The following is a 15,755-nucleotide window of genomic DNA, read 5'->3' as shown; positions in this document are numbered from 1 at the left end:
GATGGAAGTGCGATGGAAAGCAAGTATTTCTGTATCTCGAGCTTGTCAAAGGGACGCGATTGGATGAGAGATGGCCAGGATTAAAGTCGAGTGAGCGACGCGCCGTATGTCGGAGACTGCGTGAAGTGTCGCTGCGCCGCATGCCCTGCTGTTAACTTCGCGACTGTTACTGTGCCTTCAACGACTGCGCGGTGTTTTGCACATGCGTGCCGTGCTTCTGATCAAAAGAAGAAACGTCACCGTCAGCATATTGGCGTATGTTTATGGTAGAAGCGGCGATGCCTTGTCTCTGCAAGAGGCGGGTGAAAGTGGCTCTCGGCACGACCGTATGCGGCGCGGTAGACCCATGATGAAAATCCAAGAATCCGCCAACAGCCTTAGAACTCACTCCAAGGCACACCAACACCTCTTCCAATGAGTGGACAATCTGGGAATCAAGATCGGACGATCGGCTGTACGAGTCTCGACAGCTGCTGCTACGCTGCTTGCGCACGGAACTTTAGGCCATCAAGCAATCAAGTAATTGACAACAACATACGAGAAGTCCTGCAGTCGCTGCCAACGCCGCTCCTGCTATGGAAAACGTATTGATCGACCACATCTTGACCGACAATGTCCCTATGGTGGAGATAGACGCGATCAGTTCGGGGATCGGCAGAATCGATAGCGTGGGACTAAGATTGTTCAAGAAGCTGTGCGAGGATTTGGCGCGATGAAGGATGTCTGCAATACGACGGAAACTTCCGGATGAAAGTCCGAAGCTTTTCAAAGCCAAAGGATGGTGGGATGGGAGTCGCGCTTGATTGAATTCTGTGTATTATTCACACATCTATTATGTAGCAAGATAGAATCGGAGTTTTGCTTAAGTACATGAACTGTTTAGCGGTAGAGAGCGATCGGTCTCGCTCATATTATTTTTCTGGTCATCCTGACCCTTCATTGAACGTGCGAGGCCATATGACGACGACTCCTGGATAGCATTCCCGGGGATCATGGAGCCTGCTGTGCTATTTGTGCTTCCAGTCTGTGACGAGTGGTGTCTCCGTTTTCTGCGGGGCATCTCATCATCCTCGTCTCTACTAGAGACAGATCTGGCGCGGCTTAGAGATCGTTAATCATGCCCTTTCTCTGAGCAGTGGATTTCAGGACTAATCTCTCGGACAGGAGTTGAAGAGGAGCGTTTAAGACTCAGAGCAGGGACGCATCCTGCTTCCGGTGCCGCCGTGATCGCGGTGTGCGGAGATCTCTTTAGACCTGCTACCCAATCAGAATCGGTCTCCTCCTGAAACACGCCAGACAATTTCTTCGTCGTTACTCTCTTCATCGGACACGGTCTGCGAGTTCGGTTCTCGTGAATAGCTGATACTGTCGCTTCTGTCTCCACCGACATTCTCCAGTCGGCGGTTCACTTCGTCGGCCCTGCCCGGAATGCTGCTAACAGGGGATATCGCCTACACCGAAGCTGTGCAGACAGTGTTACCGCTCGTCCAACAGCGCTATCCAGGAATCGGACTCTTCGGCACAGGCGCCTGCAGCGGTGAGTCGTGCGGCCTGAGGAAGGACTTACGAGTGCTAAAGAAGATTGTGTGAGACTCCGGAGTTCATGCGTATTCTGTGTGCTCGTGGTCTGGGAAGCAGAATCCCTTCTTCAGGGCATCGTTTTCAGCCAGCCTTGGCATGGGATGTCAAACGCCATGCTCATGTCAGGTGCGCTCTGGTCGGGAAGGCTTCATAGAATGCTCGGGCCTGAACTGAGGCTCACTGTCCATGCGACATGAGCTCACTCCGATGACTCATCAGATGCTGTGTTCTGCTGATGATTAATATTGTCAGCTTGTTCACAAGTTGAGAAGGGTGAGTCACAGACAAGATTCCGTTTTCGTTGCACGAAGCTGTCGGAGTGTTTCGTCCGACTTGACCGATACCCAGAGAAGAAGAACAGGCGGTCGTCCAAAGACTTCAATTTCAGTAAATCTATTCAGGATCCGCAGACGGACCAAAAGCAAAAAGTACAGCACGAGAGACTCCTACGTCGTCACCTACCGTAGTACTAATCTACGCACGACCTCGTCGCGTCCTTGAGTGGGCGGATGAGATGCTTCATGGGAGCAAGATACGTCAATATTACCAGCTGCGTGGCTTTTACCCCTACAGCTTTTTAGACTTTGCTATGCGCTCCTTCTCCCGGTCTAGATAATCCGCCATGGGTGTGAAATGTACCGAATTCTGCGATACAGCAAGAAGCTGCCCATTCTCGTCCAACAGCACCTGGCCCATGTCTTGCTTGCCATTTACGACAGCCTTACACGAGCTTCGGCAGTACACCCAGTCGGCACCCTCCGACGGTAATTGGCCACGGATATCAACGTTGACGCTCAACATCACGGCGTCATGGGGATTTTTCGGGTCCAGGTATGCCTCTGCGTTGTTCCAGATTCCCGGGAACCAGACCTCGCCATGTTAGCACTGCTGGATGTGTTCCTGCATGGGCGGGGGATAAGTACTTACTTCGTCGAACAGCATCGGCGATAGGTATGACAGGAATGGCAGCATCGACTGGTCCCACTTTTGGCCATCTGGTGCTCGCATCCACGACTCGGAAAACAGATTCGAACTTAATCCGGAATGAGGAATGTGATGTCGAGGGACATTGTATGCCCGCCTGTTGTCAGCTTGTGGCATTTTCGGGACGCACTTCCAATTTGCGTCTTGGTTTCTCGCGAGTCGTGCCAGGTCGGCAGGCAATGGTTTGGGATGCAACGACCAGTCGGCTGCCGCATTGAGGCTCTTTGGCTGTGGGTTCAAGTTTCCCATGACCACCGTCGCCACCGCCAGTTTCTTGTCGTCCGGGCATCGTCCGGGCATCCCTCTCTCGCTATCGAGCAACTTATCGTCGAGTACGTTCTTCCGTGCGACAACCCGCTGAGCGTTATCACGGCAGGCCCTGGCGGTGTCGGGCGCAAGAAATGGATATTCGCACTGACGGGATGTGGATGGTTGACGCTGCCATCTTCAGAGAGCGCAGGTATTAATCAATGAATCTTGGCGGAGAAAATAGCCGAAGGAGACGCTCGAATTTTCGACTACTCACACTCTCTCTTGACAAAGTCTTGAGCGGCGTTGCAAATCTGACTCAACACGACACCCCCGAAGACGGCAGGGCCGTCACAGAGGGATTTGAGGATATCGCTCAGGTAAATTCCTGGCCGCCCTGCCGGTCGTACTCTGAATGCCTGGCGCAGATTCGGGGCCATGTTGTCGTTCCGTTTTCAAAATACCGTATGAACAGTGCCCGCTCGAAGACTGCGTGGGATCAAGCACAGCTGAAGTAGAAGATGGTTTTGCAGGCAGGCAAACGTAATGCGGTGAAAAGGTTGATGATTCTACCATTTCGTCGTATGGACGGACTTATAGGGACGGAATACCCACTGCTCTTTCCGACATTTGCCTTACAGACGAGGCAGGTCTAGATGAGGGCGTATTGGGGACGTCATCCTGTGGAGTACCGTCACACGATGCATTGCCCTAATTTGTGATAATCATCGGCAGTGTGGGACTTTTGACTGGATGCTATTTGCACTACTGCACCTGCTTGTGCAGGTGGAGACCAGTATTGAAAGGATGAGACCTGCTTTTTCGTCGACGACTCTCACGAGAGCAAGCAACATCTGGACGCAGATACACAAAAATGGGCGCCAATGAATGTTTCGACGTTCTACATTATCGTCAGGCGCGACAGACAGACAAACCCTCTCGTCGTCTTAGGCGTTCCCCAGTGGACAGCATTCACTGGGCAGAAGACGTTACCACAACATTCATCCATCATCTAAATTTGCACGCAATTGTCCCAAACTCTATTGACTAGGAAACAAGAGACAATCGACGACAACGACAGGCTACGGACCCCCCACAACTTTTTTTTCCTTAGTCGTTTCTCCGCAGCAACTTTTCATCAAACCGTCAACCGCAACCCGCTGCTGGGCGCTCCAATAGCTGTGACCTCATCGATCGGGCTGACCATGCCCTTGTATTTGTTCTTGTAGCTGACGCCGAGGAAGGGGCATTTGATGCTGGCCTCGCCGGCGTAGATCGGGGTGAAGGAAGCGGCGCAGATTTCGAGTTCGGTGAAGGTGTCGAATTCGATCTCGAGGGCGTCTTGCGGGTTGCGTTCGGCGACGGCCTTCATTTTCTTGGCCTAGAGACGGAGAGAAAAGGTTAGTGGGTTTGTCAAATGAAATTAGTCTTCGTGGAAATATGGAGAGAGAGCTTACCTGCTCCTTGAACTTCGGGTTGGTGCCTCGCTCGATGAGGGAGTTGGCGAAGTTCACGACGCTGCCGAATTGCCTGTTGCGGTTGGCAAAATTCATTGCAGAGTATAATGCCAAGGTCTGATGGCCGGGGTCGATGGCAGGAATGGTGAAGTAGGCGGACAGCTCCAAGCTCCTCTTCTTGACATCCTCCGGGAGTGAGCTCAGGTCGGTGGCACCACCGGTGATCTTTCTGCGCTCCAGTTCGATCGAAAGAGCGAGAACATATTGTGCAGCTTGGTGAATTGTTTGCTGTGCTTCTTGGACCTGACTTTGTGACGAGACTGCATTAACCATGAGGAGGTGGATTGCCTTCCTGAAAGCGGCCAGAGCGTCTTCCAGCTTGTTTGCTTTCATCGCATTCTTACCGCTGGCAATTTCACCAGCGAGAATGGACTCGAGGTCACGAGGGATGATTGGCAAGAATTTCCTCGAATCAGTGGCGTCAATTGTTCGGCGCACGTAGTTGACCAAAGGTGGCAGACCAGCATTCGCTGGAAGATATGTCCTTGAAGCTTGGTAGATCTCGAGGAACCGACTCTCAAGTGGCTTGAAGTTGACGGCTCCGATCTGTCGGTTCAGCAGGTTCATTGCAGTGTCGAAACTACCTGCTGCAGCGTGGTCAGCTGCCAACGGTGAGTTTCTGGCCCAAATATCTGCTTCGCTGCTGCCAGCGCCAGCTTCGACGCTCTCAACGTTCACGTATGAGTCTTCGACGTCGGGAGCACTGTCCTCACCCATGTCCCAGCCCGCAGCCGCATCGTCTTCATCGCCGTCCTCCTCCAAGGCACCATTCTGCGCTAGAAGATCCTCAGCACCATCATCCTCTTCGAAACCATTCGTGTTGGCGACGGGAGCTTCATCTCCATCAGCCTGTAGCGCTTTCTCGAACGAGCTAGTGCCGGTGGCCTTGGTAGGCCAGTTGGCTTTGTAGGTAGGTGCAACGGCCCGTGGGGCCACTGCGGGCTTACCCAGAGCGGGAAGTGTGACCTCCTCCTCCGTCAGACCGCTTGCTTCAAGAATTGCCTGGCACTCCTCCTCGAGACCGTGTGCCTTGGCTGTGAGATATGCGAGTGGATATTGGTCAATGTCCTTGAGCATGTCAATTCGGCTTTGAGCATCAGAGAGATACACCGAGTTCTGGAATCGGCTAGTGACATCGCCTCGATGCTCAGCGATCTTGGACATTCGTTGAAGTTTCTCCTTGTCACCAGTGGAGAGGTACAGGAATGAGAGTTTGTCGAAGCTGCGCAGTTTCTGGTAAGTCATCTCCACGACTTGATGGTTTCCGTGGGTGAGGGCCTCGGTGCTCAGACGTTGCCAGAGCGGAGGCCGATCAAGCTGCTTCGCCATCTCGACAGCCACATCAAGGTTACCACACTCGATGGCAAGTTCGAATCTTGTCTGCGGATCTTGAACGAACTGCAACGCGATTTCAGGGTAGCCCTTCTTTTGCAAATATGAAATGATGCTCTGTCCAACCAGACTTGAATTTTTGATAATGTTCAACATCTCGTCGTAGTGGCGTTTGACCAGAGCAAGCTTGAAGCGGTATTCTGTTGGGTCGATGGTGAGAACTTTGGGCTTTGCAGCTCGGTCGAGGCAGTAGACGCTCCGACCCTTGACGCGGACAAGATAGACGACATGCTCGAGAGTACGGACGATACCGTTGTCACCGTTCATGAGGGCGTATTTGATGTGGTTGAGGGTGGAGTAGAGCAGGACACCGGCATCGTCCCAAGCAGCGCTCTTGATGCGGATGGTCTCGTGAAGGGTGCTAACCTGCTCCAGAGATTTGTTGATGATGGTCACGTTGTGCTTGCTGAGCAGGGCGGCGTGCAGACCGTCGGACGACCAAACCACGTATTTGACGCCAGCAACAGCCAACTCCGCCAATTGCTTCTTCTGCTGAATATCGTACAAGTAGACGTGGGTAGGGGTGATGAGCAGCAGGCAGCCAGTACCGCCAAACACCATATCCGTGGTTCCGGCAGGCGGCTTAATGGTCTTCGTCGTAGAATTTTGTAGGTCTTTGATGTCGATTTGTTGGTTGCCCTGGTTGAATACAGCGAAACGGTTGCGAGCAACAAACACTGCTGCATTACCCGAGCCTCGGTGAGTGCTGGTCGGTTCCACCGCACCTGACGCATCCTTTGGTAGCGTCATGAGCTCGTAGAGACCGCTGTCGGAAGGAGAAGTTACCAAAATCGACCGCTCAGCTGGGTTGTAAGAAATGGTTCGCGGAGGAACCCATGGACTTCCAATTTTCTTCAATGACAACATCGATGGGCTTTCAAGATTTTTCTGGAAGTCGTATGAGCGGACATGCTTCTCTTTGTTGATGAAAAAGATGTTGTTCTGGTGCACCGCAGAGGCCGGTCGTTCCCGTTCCAACTTGAAGACCATCACACCGTTGTCGTGACCAGCAGCGAACAGGTTGATTTCCGGGTGAGCAGCAATGACCCAGAAGCGATCGTTTTCCCGCTTGAAGGATTGCACCGATGTCCTTCGGTTGAGATCCCAGACGCGAATTGTCTTGTCCTCTCCAACCGAGAGAATGAGATCCTGGTGAGGGTGGAAAAGAGCCGCCGATGCATTCTGGAAATGTCCTCGACATGTGTCCACCTCCCATGCTTTTGTCTCGCTCATGCGCCATAACTTCACAAGCCTGTCATCACCGGCCGAAACGATCAGGGGCAACGTAGGGTGGAACGCAACCCAGTTGACTCCACGATCGTGCCCTTCCAACACGAATTTGACCACCGCATCGGTATTTCCAAACACATCTGCCTGGTTTTGGTTTGCGCGAGCCGCTTGATCCTCGAAAGACATGGACGTCGGCGCTGAGTGTTTCTTGCGAAGACCGGAGATATCCCAGACCCTGACGGATTGATCAAGCGAGGCAGAAACAACGAGGTCCTCTTTGGGGTGGAATTGCGCGCACATGGTGTAGTGATTGTGGCCAGTCATTGTGCAAACTACAATTTGTGTTAGCAAGACGGGTTGCAACCCATTTCCGAATGGAGCAACATACTGAGCGAGCGATTCTGCCAGTTCCATATCCGAATCGTTTGGTCATCTGAACTAGAAATGATCCAAGGGAGCTCGTGGTGGAAAAAGACGGTCCGGACATAGTCCAGGTGGCCGTTGAGTGTGAAAAGGCATCGCCGGGTCTGGTAAGACCAGACTTTGATTTTGTAGTCGTCTGCGCCTGACACAAAGAGAGGTTGAGTTTTGTGAAAGTCAATGCCGCGCACTGGTCCGTCATGCTCTTCGAATCGATCTATCAGGGTTCCCATTCGATAATCCCATAATTGGATAGTCGAGGAGTGTAGAGAGACGAGGATCCATGGTCGTTTCGGGTGAAAAGCGATACCCTTGGCGCGAGATGATTTCGACTCGAACTTGGTGAGCATACTGGGTGATGTGGTGGAAGTCATGGTGGGCTACGGGCAGGGAGCCTCCGCTCCGGGCATCTGCAACGGCGACAATGCAAGACCAAGGCGAGGTTCGTGAACTGGTACAATTCCAGAAAGGCGATCTGAATAGCTTGTCTTCGACTACTCCACAATCTGCGACGGCGCAAAGGTTCAATGGCGAATGCGGTGTGAGAGTTCACCTTGTCGCCAACAGTACACCTGGCAAGCTGTCCGAATGTCCCTGGGGAATTTGTGCCAAGAAGGTGACCCGGGTTGCCCCGTCACGTGAAGTTGATGGCCCCTCGGTGGAGGTTTGTGCCTGAGGTGTGACATGATCACGGTAGGCCGCATTGGACATTGGGAAAGTACGGAATGCTTCACTCATTCCGACCCCACAGCCTATCCGCAATTCAAAAGAGCCCTCCGCATAGTTATCGTGCTGTTCTGTAATATCGTCCAACGGTCTGCACAGATGTTTTTTCTATCACCCGTAGACAGCACCGAAATTCATCTCCATCGGCTGAAGAGTCCCTGAGATGGAGGACAGTTGTGCGTTCCCATGGATGAGATTCGTCACCCTCCATGGGACACCTCCTAGAAGTCACCGGACGGGCTTTGACAATCAAATCTCGGGCTTAGCAACAATCTCCGAGGACCATTTTCTGGTCGTCAGTTTGTGCAGTGAACATCAGGGACAGGTAGAAGCATGGATTGGAGGCATGCGATATACGTGAGGGATTCATTGCAATCAGACAACTCATAGACAGGAGATGAACAGCGCCATGAGCGTCTTCACACTGGGCCCGGTGAGCAAAAATAGTGCATGTCGTAGAGTCTGAATGCTTACGATCCGATATCGTCGTCGTTGTGCGATAATGGGGCTGTAATCGGAGTAATTATTCCAGACAGCACACAGCCAATCCCGGAAGGTAGACACACGAGGCGTTGAAAGAACGACATTCGGAGCGCTAGTTCAGCCTCGCCAACATGGATACTCGAGAGGAGTGTAAGCACATCATACATTCCAAGGTTTTCATTCCTCCCACGCCTTCACTCCCTCCATCCAATCACTTCACGTGGACACGGAGGACATACGATGATGATGACGACGGAAATCCTCCCATCCCATCATCTTCTTCTGCTACAGCTGATGATGATCCTCCAGCCGCACCAAGCTGGGGCGTGGTGTCGCGCGAGCGCACGCGGCGTATCTGTCTCCCACACGCACAACATCGTCCTTCGGCGCCGAACCTTGCAGCTGGGCAGCGGCGCCAGCTTCGGTGTGCAGGGCCTGGAAATAGATGGGATGGCGTGGATGGTCCCGCCAGCTGCACGGCGGATCCATTGGGCTCCAAGCAAGCGTCGGTCTTGCACCCGAGCGACATGGCCAGTTTCCGACGCCGCCGCCGATGTTCTCCGGAGCGATGGACGTGCGCAGACACGATGATGACCGACATGATTTCGCAACTGGTTCGATTTTTAGTCCTTACTTTTGTTTCAGCTATTATAGTCCAGATAAGAGATAGTTTGTGCGTGGGAGTGAAGGAAGCGAGAAAATCTTTTTGGCCCTCGTGGCACAGTCGCGGTGGTTGTGGAGTCGGTGGTTTGACGGTTGTCGTCACGGAAATCTGCATTGTCGTTATCGCCCACGAATACGTGAGAGTGCCCCGCTCCTGCCCGCTGTCTGGGGTGTGTGTGTGTGTCTGTTTGACTATCGGTCGGTCGGTCGGTCTGCCTGTCCTCGGGCGTTGTCCAGCATTCATTACAGTATCATCGTGGAAGGAGGCGAGAAACCGGGTGTCCTCGTCTGGGATCGTCTCCTCATCTCGCTCCATTCTCGGGATGTTCATCTACTTCGCTGTCGGTACCGGTCGGTCGGTCGTTCGGTCAGCGTGGCAGCCGATGAGAGGTCGAATCGACCGCAGTGCGCAGTCATCATCAGCCCTGCAGTCCGCGTCGTTGGGTGCTCCAACATTGCCCAGGTGGCAGAGAGAGAGACGCCTCCTGCAGATTTTCATTTCCGATCAGGCTGCTGTACAGGAGATCCGACGCCAATTGCGCAGCAGCAGTCACAGACGGGAAGAAAAGAAAAGAGAGAGCGGTCCACACGGCGGGTCCTTGACCTACAGTATCCACACCAACTGTCCCCAATCACTGTAATCTCTCTCCAAAACGTGCTGCAAGCCGAGTGCAGCAGCCAGCTGCAGGGTTGAACCAAGCGAGCAATCAAGCCAGCAATCAACCTCGCACCCATCATTACTTTCACGGCTCGCTCTCTTTGCCCGGGCGTGCCAGGCTTATTACCTAGCAGGCCTAGGAAAAGATTGGAGGTGGTGGTAGTGGTGGTGCACCGCCTGCCCGCAGACACAGCAGAACACATACAGTCGACACTGCAGAGAGAGAGAGAGGGAGGGAGGGAGCGTGTGTGTGTGTGTGTGTTCCTCATTCAGCATCATCGTCATTCCGGCTGGTTCACCCAACAGTGAGGTGTCCCTCTATTTTCCCTCTCAAATCCTCACTCCGCCGCCGCCCAGGTGCTCGCTCATCATCAGTACATTTTCAGTCCCACCACCACCAACTGACACTCAACGGTACGGTGCACTTACTATGATAAAACACCACTCCAAATCCCTCCCTCCCCACCATCGTCGTCAATCACGACGATAACGCGAGCGTAACCGCCGCACATAGTCCCGATTACAGCACAACTTTTTTTTTCTCGCTCTCTGGTGATGAATCCACCTGCAGCATCCTAAACACCACTACTGCACCATTCAAAGTCGTGCATTGGTGCCCAAAGGCAAGGCTTCCCACCTTTTCACCACCACCACCACCACTGCAACAACAATTCCCACACAATCTCCCATACATTCTCCCAGTCCAGCACTACAGCAGCATCGGACTACTGCGCGCTGTCGTCTTCCCTCGCCTACTCCAGTCCCAAGGACTTTCTTGTCGGCTGAGGATCTGCTCGCCTGCACTGCCGGCAACTTTATTCTCGTCATATAAGCCCTGTCCCTCACCACCGGCCGCTGGTAATAACTCTGGGCCGTTGTCCACTCCCATTCTTTCTTCCTTCCTTCCTCCCTCTCACTTCTTTCCTCTTTCATCGCTCGGCCTCGCTGCAAACCGTTGTTGTCGCCTGCCTGATCTGTACTCTCTCGTCCCACTGATCGCTCGGAACTACCTCCCTGCGAATCCGAACAACCCGCTCCCGTTTCCTCTTACCCATCGAAGATGCTCTTGCGACCTTTCCAGAGACAGAATTTCATCGTCAAGAAACACCATCGACTGGACCCGAACCGGATTGCTCCATCTGACGTCCGCTGAAAGAAACACCCAACCGTCCTGGGCTCGCAGAAGCCTCACCACTCCTTCTATCTGATATATGCCTATATCACCACTCACCAACACCGACACCGATTACAGTACGATGGTGGGGATCCTCAAATCCAACCCGGCGGGTCTCGCCAGCAGACCCCACACCCCACCACGTACACCACGCAAGGCTATGAATCCGTCACTGTCACGGGCTCACTCGCCAGCATCACGAGCGAGCTCCGTCCATCCCTTCGAGACCACCAGTCCCGTGAGGAAGGTCATCAAAGTCTTGGTCGAGGATGACATTGAAGTCATCGAACTCCCCAACGACGAAACATCCAACACCATCTCGGACGCCGAATTGGTATACCCAGAGAGCTCGGAAGAGCCATCGAGCGAGACGGAAGATGACGAAAACGACGAAGACGATGAAGACGACGATGATGATGACGACCAATCCGACGCTGACGACGAAGATGACGATCACGAAGACGAAGACGAAGACGACGATGATGACGTCTCCTCCCAATGCAGCGACTCCAGCACCAGCGAGATCGCCCTCGAGCTCTCCGGCCTCCGCTGCAGCGACAAGCAAGAGCTGAGATTCCACGAGACCCGGCAACAGCGGCACCGGGAGAAACGTCGGGACTCCCGCGTCTACAAACGCTCCCACAGCATAAGTGCCAAGAGCGAGTCCGGAAACGTGGACCCCGACGCCATGGACGATCACGACTGCCCTGTGGCCCAGCGTCGTCTGCGTAGACGTACCCGTGGACCGGGAGATTTCGAGTTCGACCTCGAACGACTGCAGGCCAATACCATCATGCGTGGCGGCCCTGTCGGTCTGCCACCTCACGTCAACAGACTGGTCGCGGTCGAGCGTTTGTGATGACGGCCATGGTCGTGCTCATCAGAACCTACGGCACAGCAGATGGATGCAGATATGATTCTATCCTCCCCGTGGAATGCATCATTGCTCCGTCGATGCCCTAAGGGTCTTCACCGGATGTTCTCCTGCTCGTCATCTCCATTTCTCCTCAAAGGAACTAGCGAGGTGACGTACATCCGCTGGCAACCCTTGATTTTCACTTTGCTGTTGCAACCCTGTTGTTTGATCTCTTTCTTGACCTTGTTGCCTTTTGATGAAATTATGTCTTTCTTCCGCGATTTGTCTTGCTTTTTATTTTCACTCAACTCTGGGGATTGTCGTTCGAGGAGGATGAGATGGGGCATGCACGCATGCTTGCCGAACTGGAGCTATTCCATGGGACGCCGCTGCTGCAGATCTGGACTTGTGATTGCTTTTCCATCTTCGTCAGATCGGAAGGACTCGATGATATATAACATACGAATCTCGAATTTCCTCCACTGCTCGCGTCGCGTATTTCGTCTTCCTCCCCTCCGTGTACGCTAGCGTGGGTCGCTGCAGGTGGGCCTCCCATGTTGCCCAGCTGCCACTTCACGCGCGGCGCGTCGCCTCCATGCAAACACATCTTCCGCATTCTCCTCCCGCCGTTGATTCCTCACCACGCCTTTCATTCCACACAGTCATGAACAACGCGTCCGTGGCTCGACTCAAGTCGCGCAAAGCCAGCGCAAACCGACAATCGCTCGCCTCGCGATGGAACATCAAAATCTTGCGTGCTCTGGAAGCGGAACTTAAAAAACACACCGAAGCCGACATTTCTTCACTTCCCCCACGAGACTACTCGGACGCTCGACAGGCATGCAAAACAGAAGGTACCCCTTGCCAGCAGCGTGTCGATGCCAGATGGCAGGCTGATTGAAGTTGGCTCCTCGCTTCGAAGAGCACCAGCCGCCCGATTGCGACGTTTCGTTTCCCGATGATGACATCCGCTCGAAAACTCTTCAGGTGCGAGGCTGCCTAAAGTCAAGTTTGGTTCGCAAGGTTGGTAATATTCCGGGTGCCTTGTGGGTTTGCAACTCGACTCGGAACGAAGTCTTCAGGCGCAATCCAAAAGTACCTTGATTGTAGAATGACCTCACCAACATAATAATTAGCGGTGAGGACTTTATTTATGAACTACCTAGGTATCTATGGAGACCGATTAGATTCCGGCCTGAGGCCGCTGGTCACTCGGATGCCTTGGGCATTGAACAACAATGTCAATACGAGGACATCCAGAAGGCGGGAGCACAGGTGTGCAAACGCTGGGGTATTCGGGTGGACAAGCTACACACACAGAGGTATAGGCCTGAAATGCGATGTCTACCGCATAATCTCTTCGTAGATAAGTTCTATATCAAATCATTAGCAGTGGCCTCGAACCGAAATGTCAGGACAATCAACTCGAAACTCACTCTTCAATTGTTCCTTGCTCAAATTATCCTTCTTCTTGTCGAAATCGAAGAACTCCTCCGGAATGGGATCCGCCGTCGGCTCATCCTCCGGGTCGTGGTAGGGCTCGAGGTAAGGGTGCTTGAGCGCGTCCTCCACGCTGATGCGCTTGACCGGGTTGAACGCCAGGAGCCTCTCGAGCAGATCAAGAGCCAAGTCGGAAGTCTTCGGGAACATGACCTTCCACGGAATCTTCTTCTTGAAAGGCAAGCTCCGGATGTATTCCCGTGCACGGCGCGATTTGATGCCGTAGTAGTCCTCCATGGTGGGTGTTCCCAGAACGTCCAGGATCAGGGTGAGTTGGTGGTGGTAGTCCTTTCCGGGGAAGAGGGGCTTGCCGCTGAGCATTTCGGCGAGAATGCAGCCGACGGACCACACGTCGATGGCCTTTGTGTATTCCTTGAAGGTCAACATGATCTCCGGCGCACGGTACCAACGTGTAGCAACGTATTCCGTCATGAAGCCTTGGTTGTCCTCTGTGCTGGCGGCGGAACGGGCGAGGCCGAAATCGCAGACCTTGAGATCGCAGTTGGCATTGAGAAGTAGGTTGGAAGGCTTGAGATCTCGGTGGAGCACATTGGCCGAGTGTAGAGCCTTGAGGGCGCGTAGTGTTTGGTAGATGAAGTATTGGCAGTGGTCGTCGGAAAGCTCCTGTGTGCGAATGACGCGGTGCATGTCCGTTTCCATCAGCTCTTGAATGAGGTAGACCTCGCTGAAAGTCTCATAGTTGCGCGGCTTTTGGATGTCGAGGATTGAAATGATGTTCTCGTGGTTGAAGTACCGTAGTAGCTTCATCTCTCGCAGCGTTCGTAAACAGAACATGGAGTGGTCGAATGGTGTGATCTTTTTGATGGCGACTTTCTGGCCCGATGGTTTGTGTAGCGCCGAGCACACGACACCGTAAGCTCCCTCTCCAACGACGTCTTGGATGTCATACTGCTCCGACACATTGAAGGAGATCTTTCTCGAACCTCCCGATGCACCCACCGGTGCAGCCGGAGCGGCGGCTGGCGCGCCTGCAGCAGGTCGAGCGGCCATGTTCGCGGACGGTTGACGTTGCGTGTGTCGCGATGTGAGCTAGTTTCAGACAATGCGACAAAGAGGGCTTCGAGGCGAGATGGGTGTTTCTCCAGACGAGTGATTGTGAGCGGTTTGGTCCGTTTGACGGCGGCGAGGACGAAAGCCAAATTGCGGCGGAGGCGGGGCAAAGCTGTGAGTGTATATCGGCCGAGCTGGTGGGGCAGAACCGTGTTGGTTTGCACAAGCGTGTCGCTGGCTGTGGCGAAAGATTGACGGGTGAAGTGATGCGACGGCGACAATGTGACCGAACCTGTTGGGATCGTTGTCTGTATATGAAAGGATGAATATCGAGAGATAAAAGAAGAGGTAATGAGATGAGAGAGACCCGGAGGATACTAATAATCAAGAAGGGGTGTCGGGGTTGGGTGACCACACAATCATCAATCAATAATAGTCGCGCGGGCGAAGCGGGCGACCTGCTTGTTAGGCAGGGCCCTGAAAGCAGCACTGGAGGTAGGTATCTTGTACTGGTGCAATGCACATACTGTAGCTCCGCTTCTGAAACGACACCACCGCGAAACCCACACATACCTCTCTCTATCCCTTTCTGCTCATCATTGGCGTGTCCTCTGCATACAGGCCACCACTCATGGGAGTCTCCTCCTCCTCCTCATCCTCCTCATCCTCCTCATCCTGCACGTCCGCGCCGCATGCAAGGCTGTCCTGCTAGTCTGCGATCTGGGCCACCTGGAAGACGGGCGGGAGAAAAGGAAAATGTGCTGAGAAACGTAACAAAGCGCCGCGAATCATCACGGCGGTTGTCGCACATGTCGACCAGCTGCATCATACCGTCTCCCTGCTCCTCGTCCAAGCTGCGACCCGTCATGCGGCCAGGTTCGAGTCGTCAGGCTGCATCGAGCAAGGTGAAACGAGAGAATTATCCACCAGTAGCGATACACATACATACCTGGATACATCCGTGTGTGAGTGCTAGCTCGCTTCATGAGCGCTTACAGTGTGCGCTGCGTGTGATTCGTTCACTTTTTTCGTATCTGTCTAGCGAGTGACGAGGGAAGAAACTCTGCTAACAAAGGCTAACGAGATGCTATATCTGGAATCGCTTTGTATTGTTCCCGAACACTGTCGTGGCTTGTCCTGTTGGTGACCCCCGACCGGCGCCGATAGGAAACGCCCATTGGGGGCGTTGATTCGCTGTCGCATATTGCCGCTTCATCAGAAGAGGATCGCCGCTAGGACAAATGGCCCGCATTTCAGGGCCAGGGAGGGCGCTAATAATAAGTATTTACATCACTTGGACTGGACCCACCT

The 15,755-nt window shown here is 53.5% G+C and overlaps 7 protein-coding genes across 7 annotated transcripts; 3 read left to right on the top strand and 4 right to left on the bottom strand.

Annotated features, from left to right (window-relative positions):
- Nucleotides 1-797: 797 nt before the first annotated feature.
- Nucleotides 798-1,664, bottom strand: K489DRAFT_385276 (uncharacterized protein). Its single transcript, XM_033606056.1, has one exon. It carries the CDS (start codon nucleotides 1,388-1,390, stop codon nucleotides 1,112-1,114), a length of 279 nt encoding a protein of 92 aa, XP_033455046.1. The 5' UTR covers nucleotides 1,391-1,664; the 3' UTR covers nucleotides 798-1,111.
- Nucleotides 1,665-2,148: 484 nt separating this feature from the next.
- K489DRAFT_328413 (uncharacterized protein) lies at nucleotides 2,149-2,999 on the bottom strand (the record flags this gene model as incomplete). The annotated part of the gene is made up of 3 exons (XM_033602056.1): nucleotides 2,149-2,418; nucleotides 2,509-2,785; nucleotides 2,818-2,999. Coding segments are annotated over 3 exons (729 nt in total), but the record flags the coding sequence as incomplete, so codon positions are not given.
- Nucleotides 3,000-3,884: 885 nt separating this feature from the next.
- K489DRAFT_385272 (Coatomer, alpha subunit) lies at nucleotides 3,885-7,940 on the bottom strand. Its single transcript, XM_033606055.1, has 3 exons — nucleotides 7,342-7,940; nucleotides 4,272-7,285; nucleotides 3,885-4,195 (listed from the first exon to the last, which is right to left on the bottom strand). Exons 1-3 carry the CDS (start codon nucleotides 7,745-7,747, stop codon nucleotides 3,953-3,955), a joined length of 3,663 nt encoding a protein of 1,220 aa, XP_033455044.1. The 5' UTR covers nucleotides 7,748-7,940; the 3' UTR covers nucleotides 3,885-3,952.
- Nucleotides 7,941-8,487: 547 nt separating this feature from the next.
- K489DRAFT_134057 (uncharacterized protein) lies at nucleotides 8,488-10,193 on the top strand. The gene has a single exon (XM_033599065.1). It carries the CDS (start codon nucleotides 8,714-8,716, stop codon nucleotides 9,884-9,886), a length of 1,173 nt encoding a protein of 390 aa, XP_033455043.1. The 5' UTR covers nucleotides 8,488-8,713; the 3' UTR covers nucleotides 9,887-10,193.
- A 966-nt stretch (nucleotides 10,194-11,159) lies between these two features.
- K489DRAFT_414069 (uncharacterized protein) lies at nucleotides 11,160-11,936 on the top strand (the record flags this gene model as incomplete). The annotated part of the gene is made up of 1 exon (XM_033608122.1): nucleotides 11,160-11,936. One exon carries the CDS (start codon nucleotides 11,160-11,162, stop codon nucleotides 11,934-11,936), a length of 777 nt encoding a protein of 258 aa, XP_033455042.1.
- A 296-nt stretch (nucleotides 11,937-12,232) lies between these two features.
- Nucleotides 12,233-13,153, top strand: K489DRAFT_133967 (uncharacterized protein). Its single transcript, XM_033599064.1, has 2 exons — nucleotides 12,233-12,787; nucleotides 12,856-13,153. The coding sequence occupies exons 1-2, from the start codon at nucleotides 12,529-12,531 to the stop codon at nucleotides 13,035-13,037; spliced, it is 441 nt and encodes a 146-aa protein (XP_033455041.1). The 5' UTR covers nucleotides 12,233-12,528; the 3' UTR covers nucleotides 13,038-13,153.
- K489DRAFT_385269 (mitogen-activated protein kinase) lies at nucleotides 13,002-14,836 on the bottom strand. The gene is made up of 2 exons (XM_033606054.1): nucleotides 13,370-14,836; nucleotides 13,002-13,306 (listed from the first exon to the last, which is right to left on the bottom strand). The coding sequence occupies exons 1-2, from the start codon at nucleotides 14,442-14,444 to the stop codon at nucleotides 13,278-13,280; spliced, it is 1,104 nt and encodes a 367-aa protein (XP_033455040.1). The 5' UTR covers nucleotides 14,445-14,836; the 3' UTR covers nucleotides 13,002-13,277.
- Nucleotides 14,837-15,755: the final 919 nt, after the last annotated feature.

The sequence above is a fragment of the Dissoconium aciculare genome (genome assembly GCF_010015565.1).
Source record: "Dissoconium aciculare CBS 342.82 unplaced genomic scaffold K489scaffold_23, whole genome shotgun sequence".
Taxonomy (NCBI): Eukaryota; Fungi; Ascomycota; class Dothideomycetes; order Mycosphaerellales; family Dissoconiaceae; genus Dissoconium; species Dissoconium aciculare.
The sequence above is the reverse complement of the archived record's forward strand: the minus strand, read 5'-3'. Positions and strand labels throughout refer to the sequence as shown.

Bases quoted from the DNA above. Each gene is read 5' to 3' on its own strand.
- K489DRAFT_385269 (XM_033606054.1), bottom strand. From the start codon at position 14,444: ATGGCCGCTCGACCTGCTGCAGGCGCGCCAGCCGCCGCTCCGGCTGCA. The intron at 13,307-13,369 runs GTGAGTTTCGAG...GATTTGATATAG, and splicing joins GAGCAAGGAACAATTGAAGA to AACTTATCTACGAAGAGATT.
- K489DRAFT_134057 (XM_033599065.1), top strand. From the start codon at position 8,714: ATGGATACTCGAGAGGAGTGTAAGCACATCATACATTCCAAGGTTTTC.
- K489DRAFT_133967 (XM_033599064.1), top strand. From the start codon at position 12,529: ATGCAAACACATCTTCCGCATTCTCCTCCCGCCGTTGATTCCTCACCA. The intron at 12,788-12,855 runs GTACCCCTTGCC...CTCGCTTCGAAG, and splicing joins ACAGGCATGCAAAACAGAAG to AGCACCAGCCGCCCGATTGC.
- K489DRAFT_385276 (XM_033606056.1), bottom strand. From the start codon at position 1,390: ATGTCGGTGGAGACAGAAGCGACAGTATCAGCTATTCACGAGAACCGA.
- K489DRAFT_385272 (XM_033606055.1), bottom strand. From the start codon at position 7,747: ATGACTTCCACCACATCACCCAGTATGCTCACCAAGTTCGAGTCGAAA. The intron at 7,286-7,341 runs GTATGTTGCTCC...CACAAATTGTAG, and splicing joins CTGGCAGAATCGCTCGCTCA to TTTGCACAATGACTGGCCAC. The intron at 4,196-4,271 runs GTAAGCTCTCTC...CTCCGTCTCTAG, and splicing joins ACCCGAAGTTCAAGGAGCAG to GCCAAGAAAATGAAGGCCGT.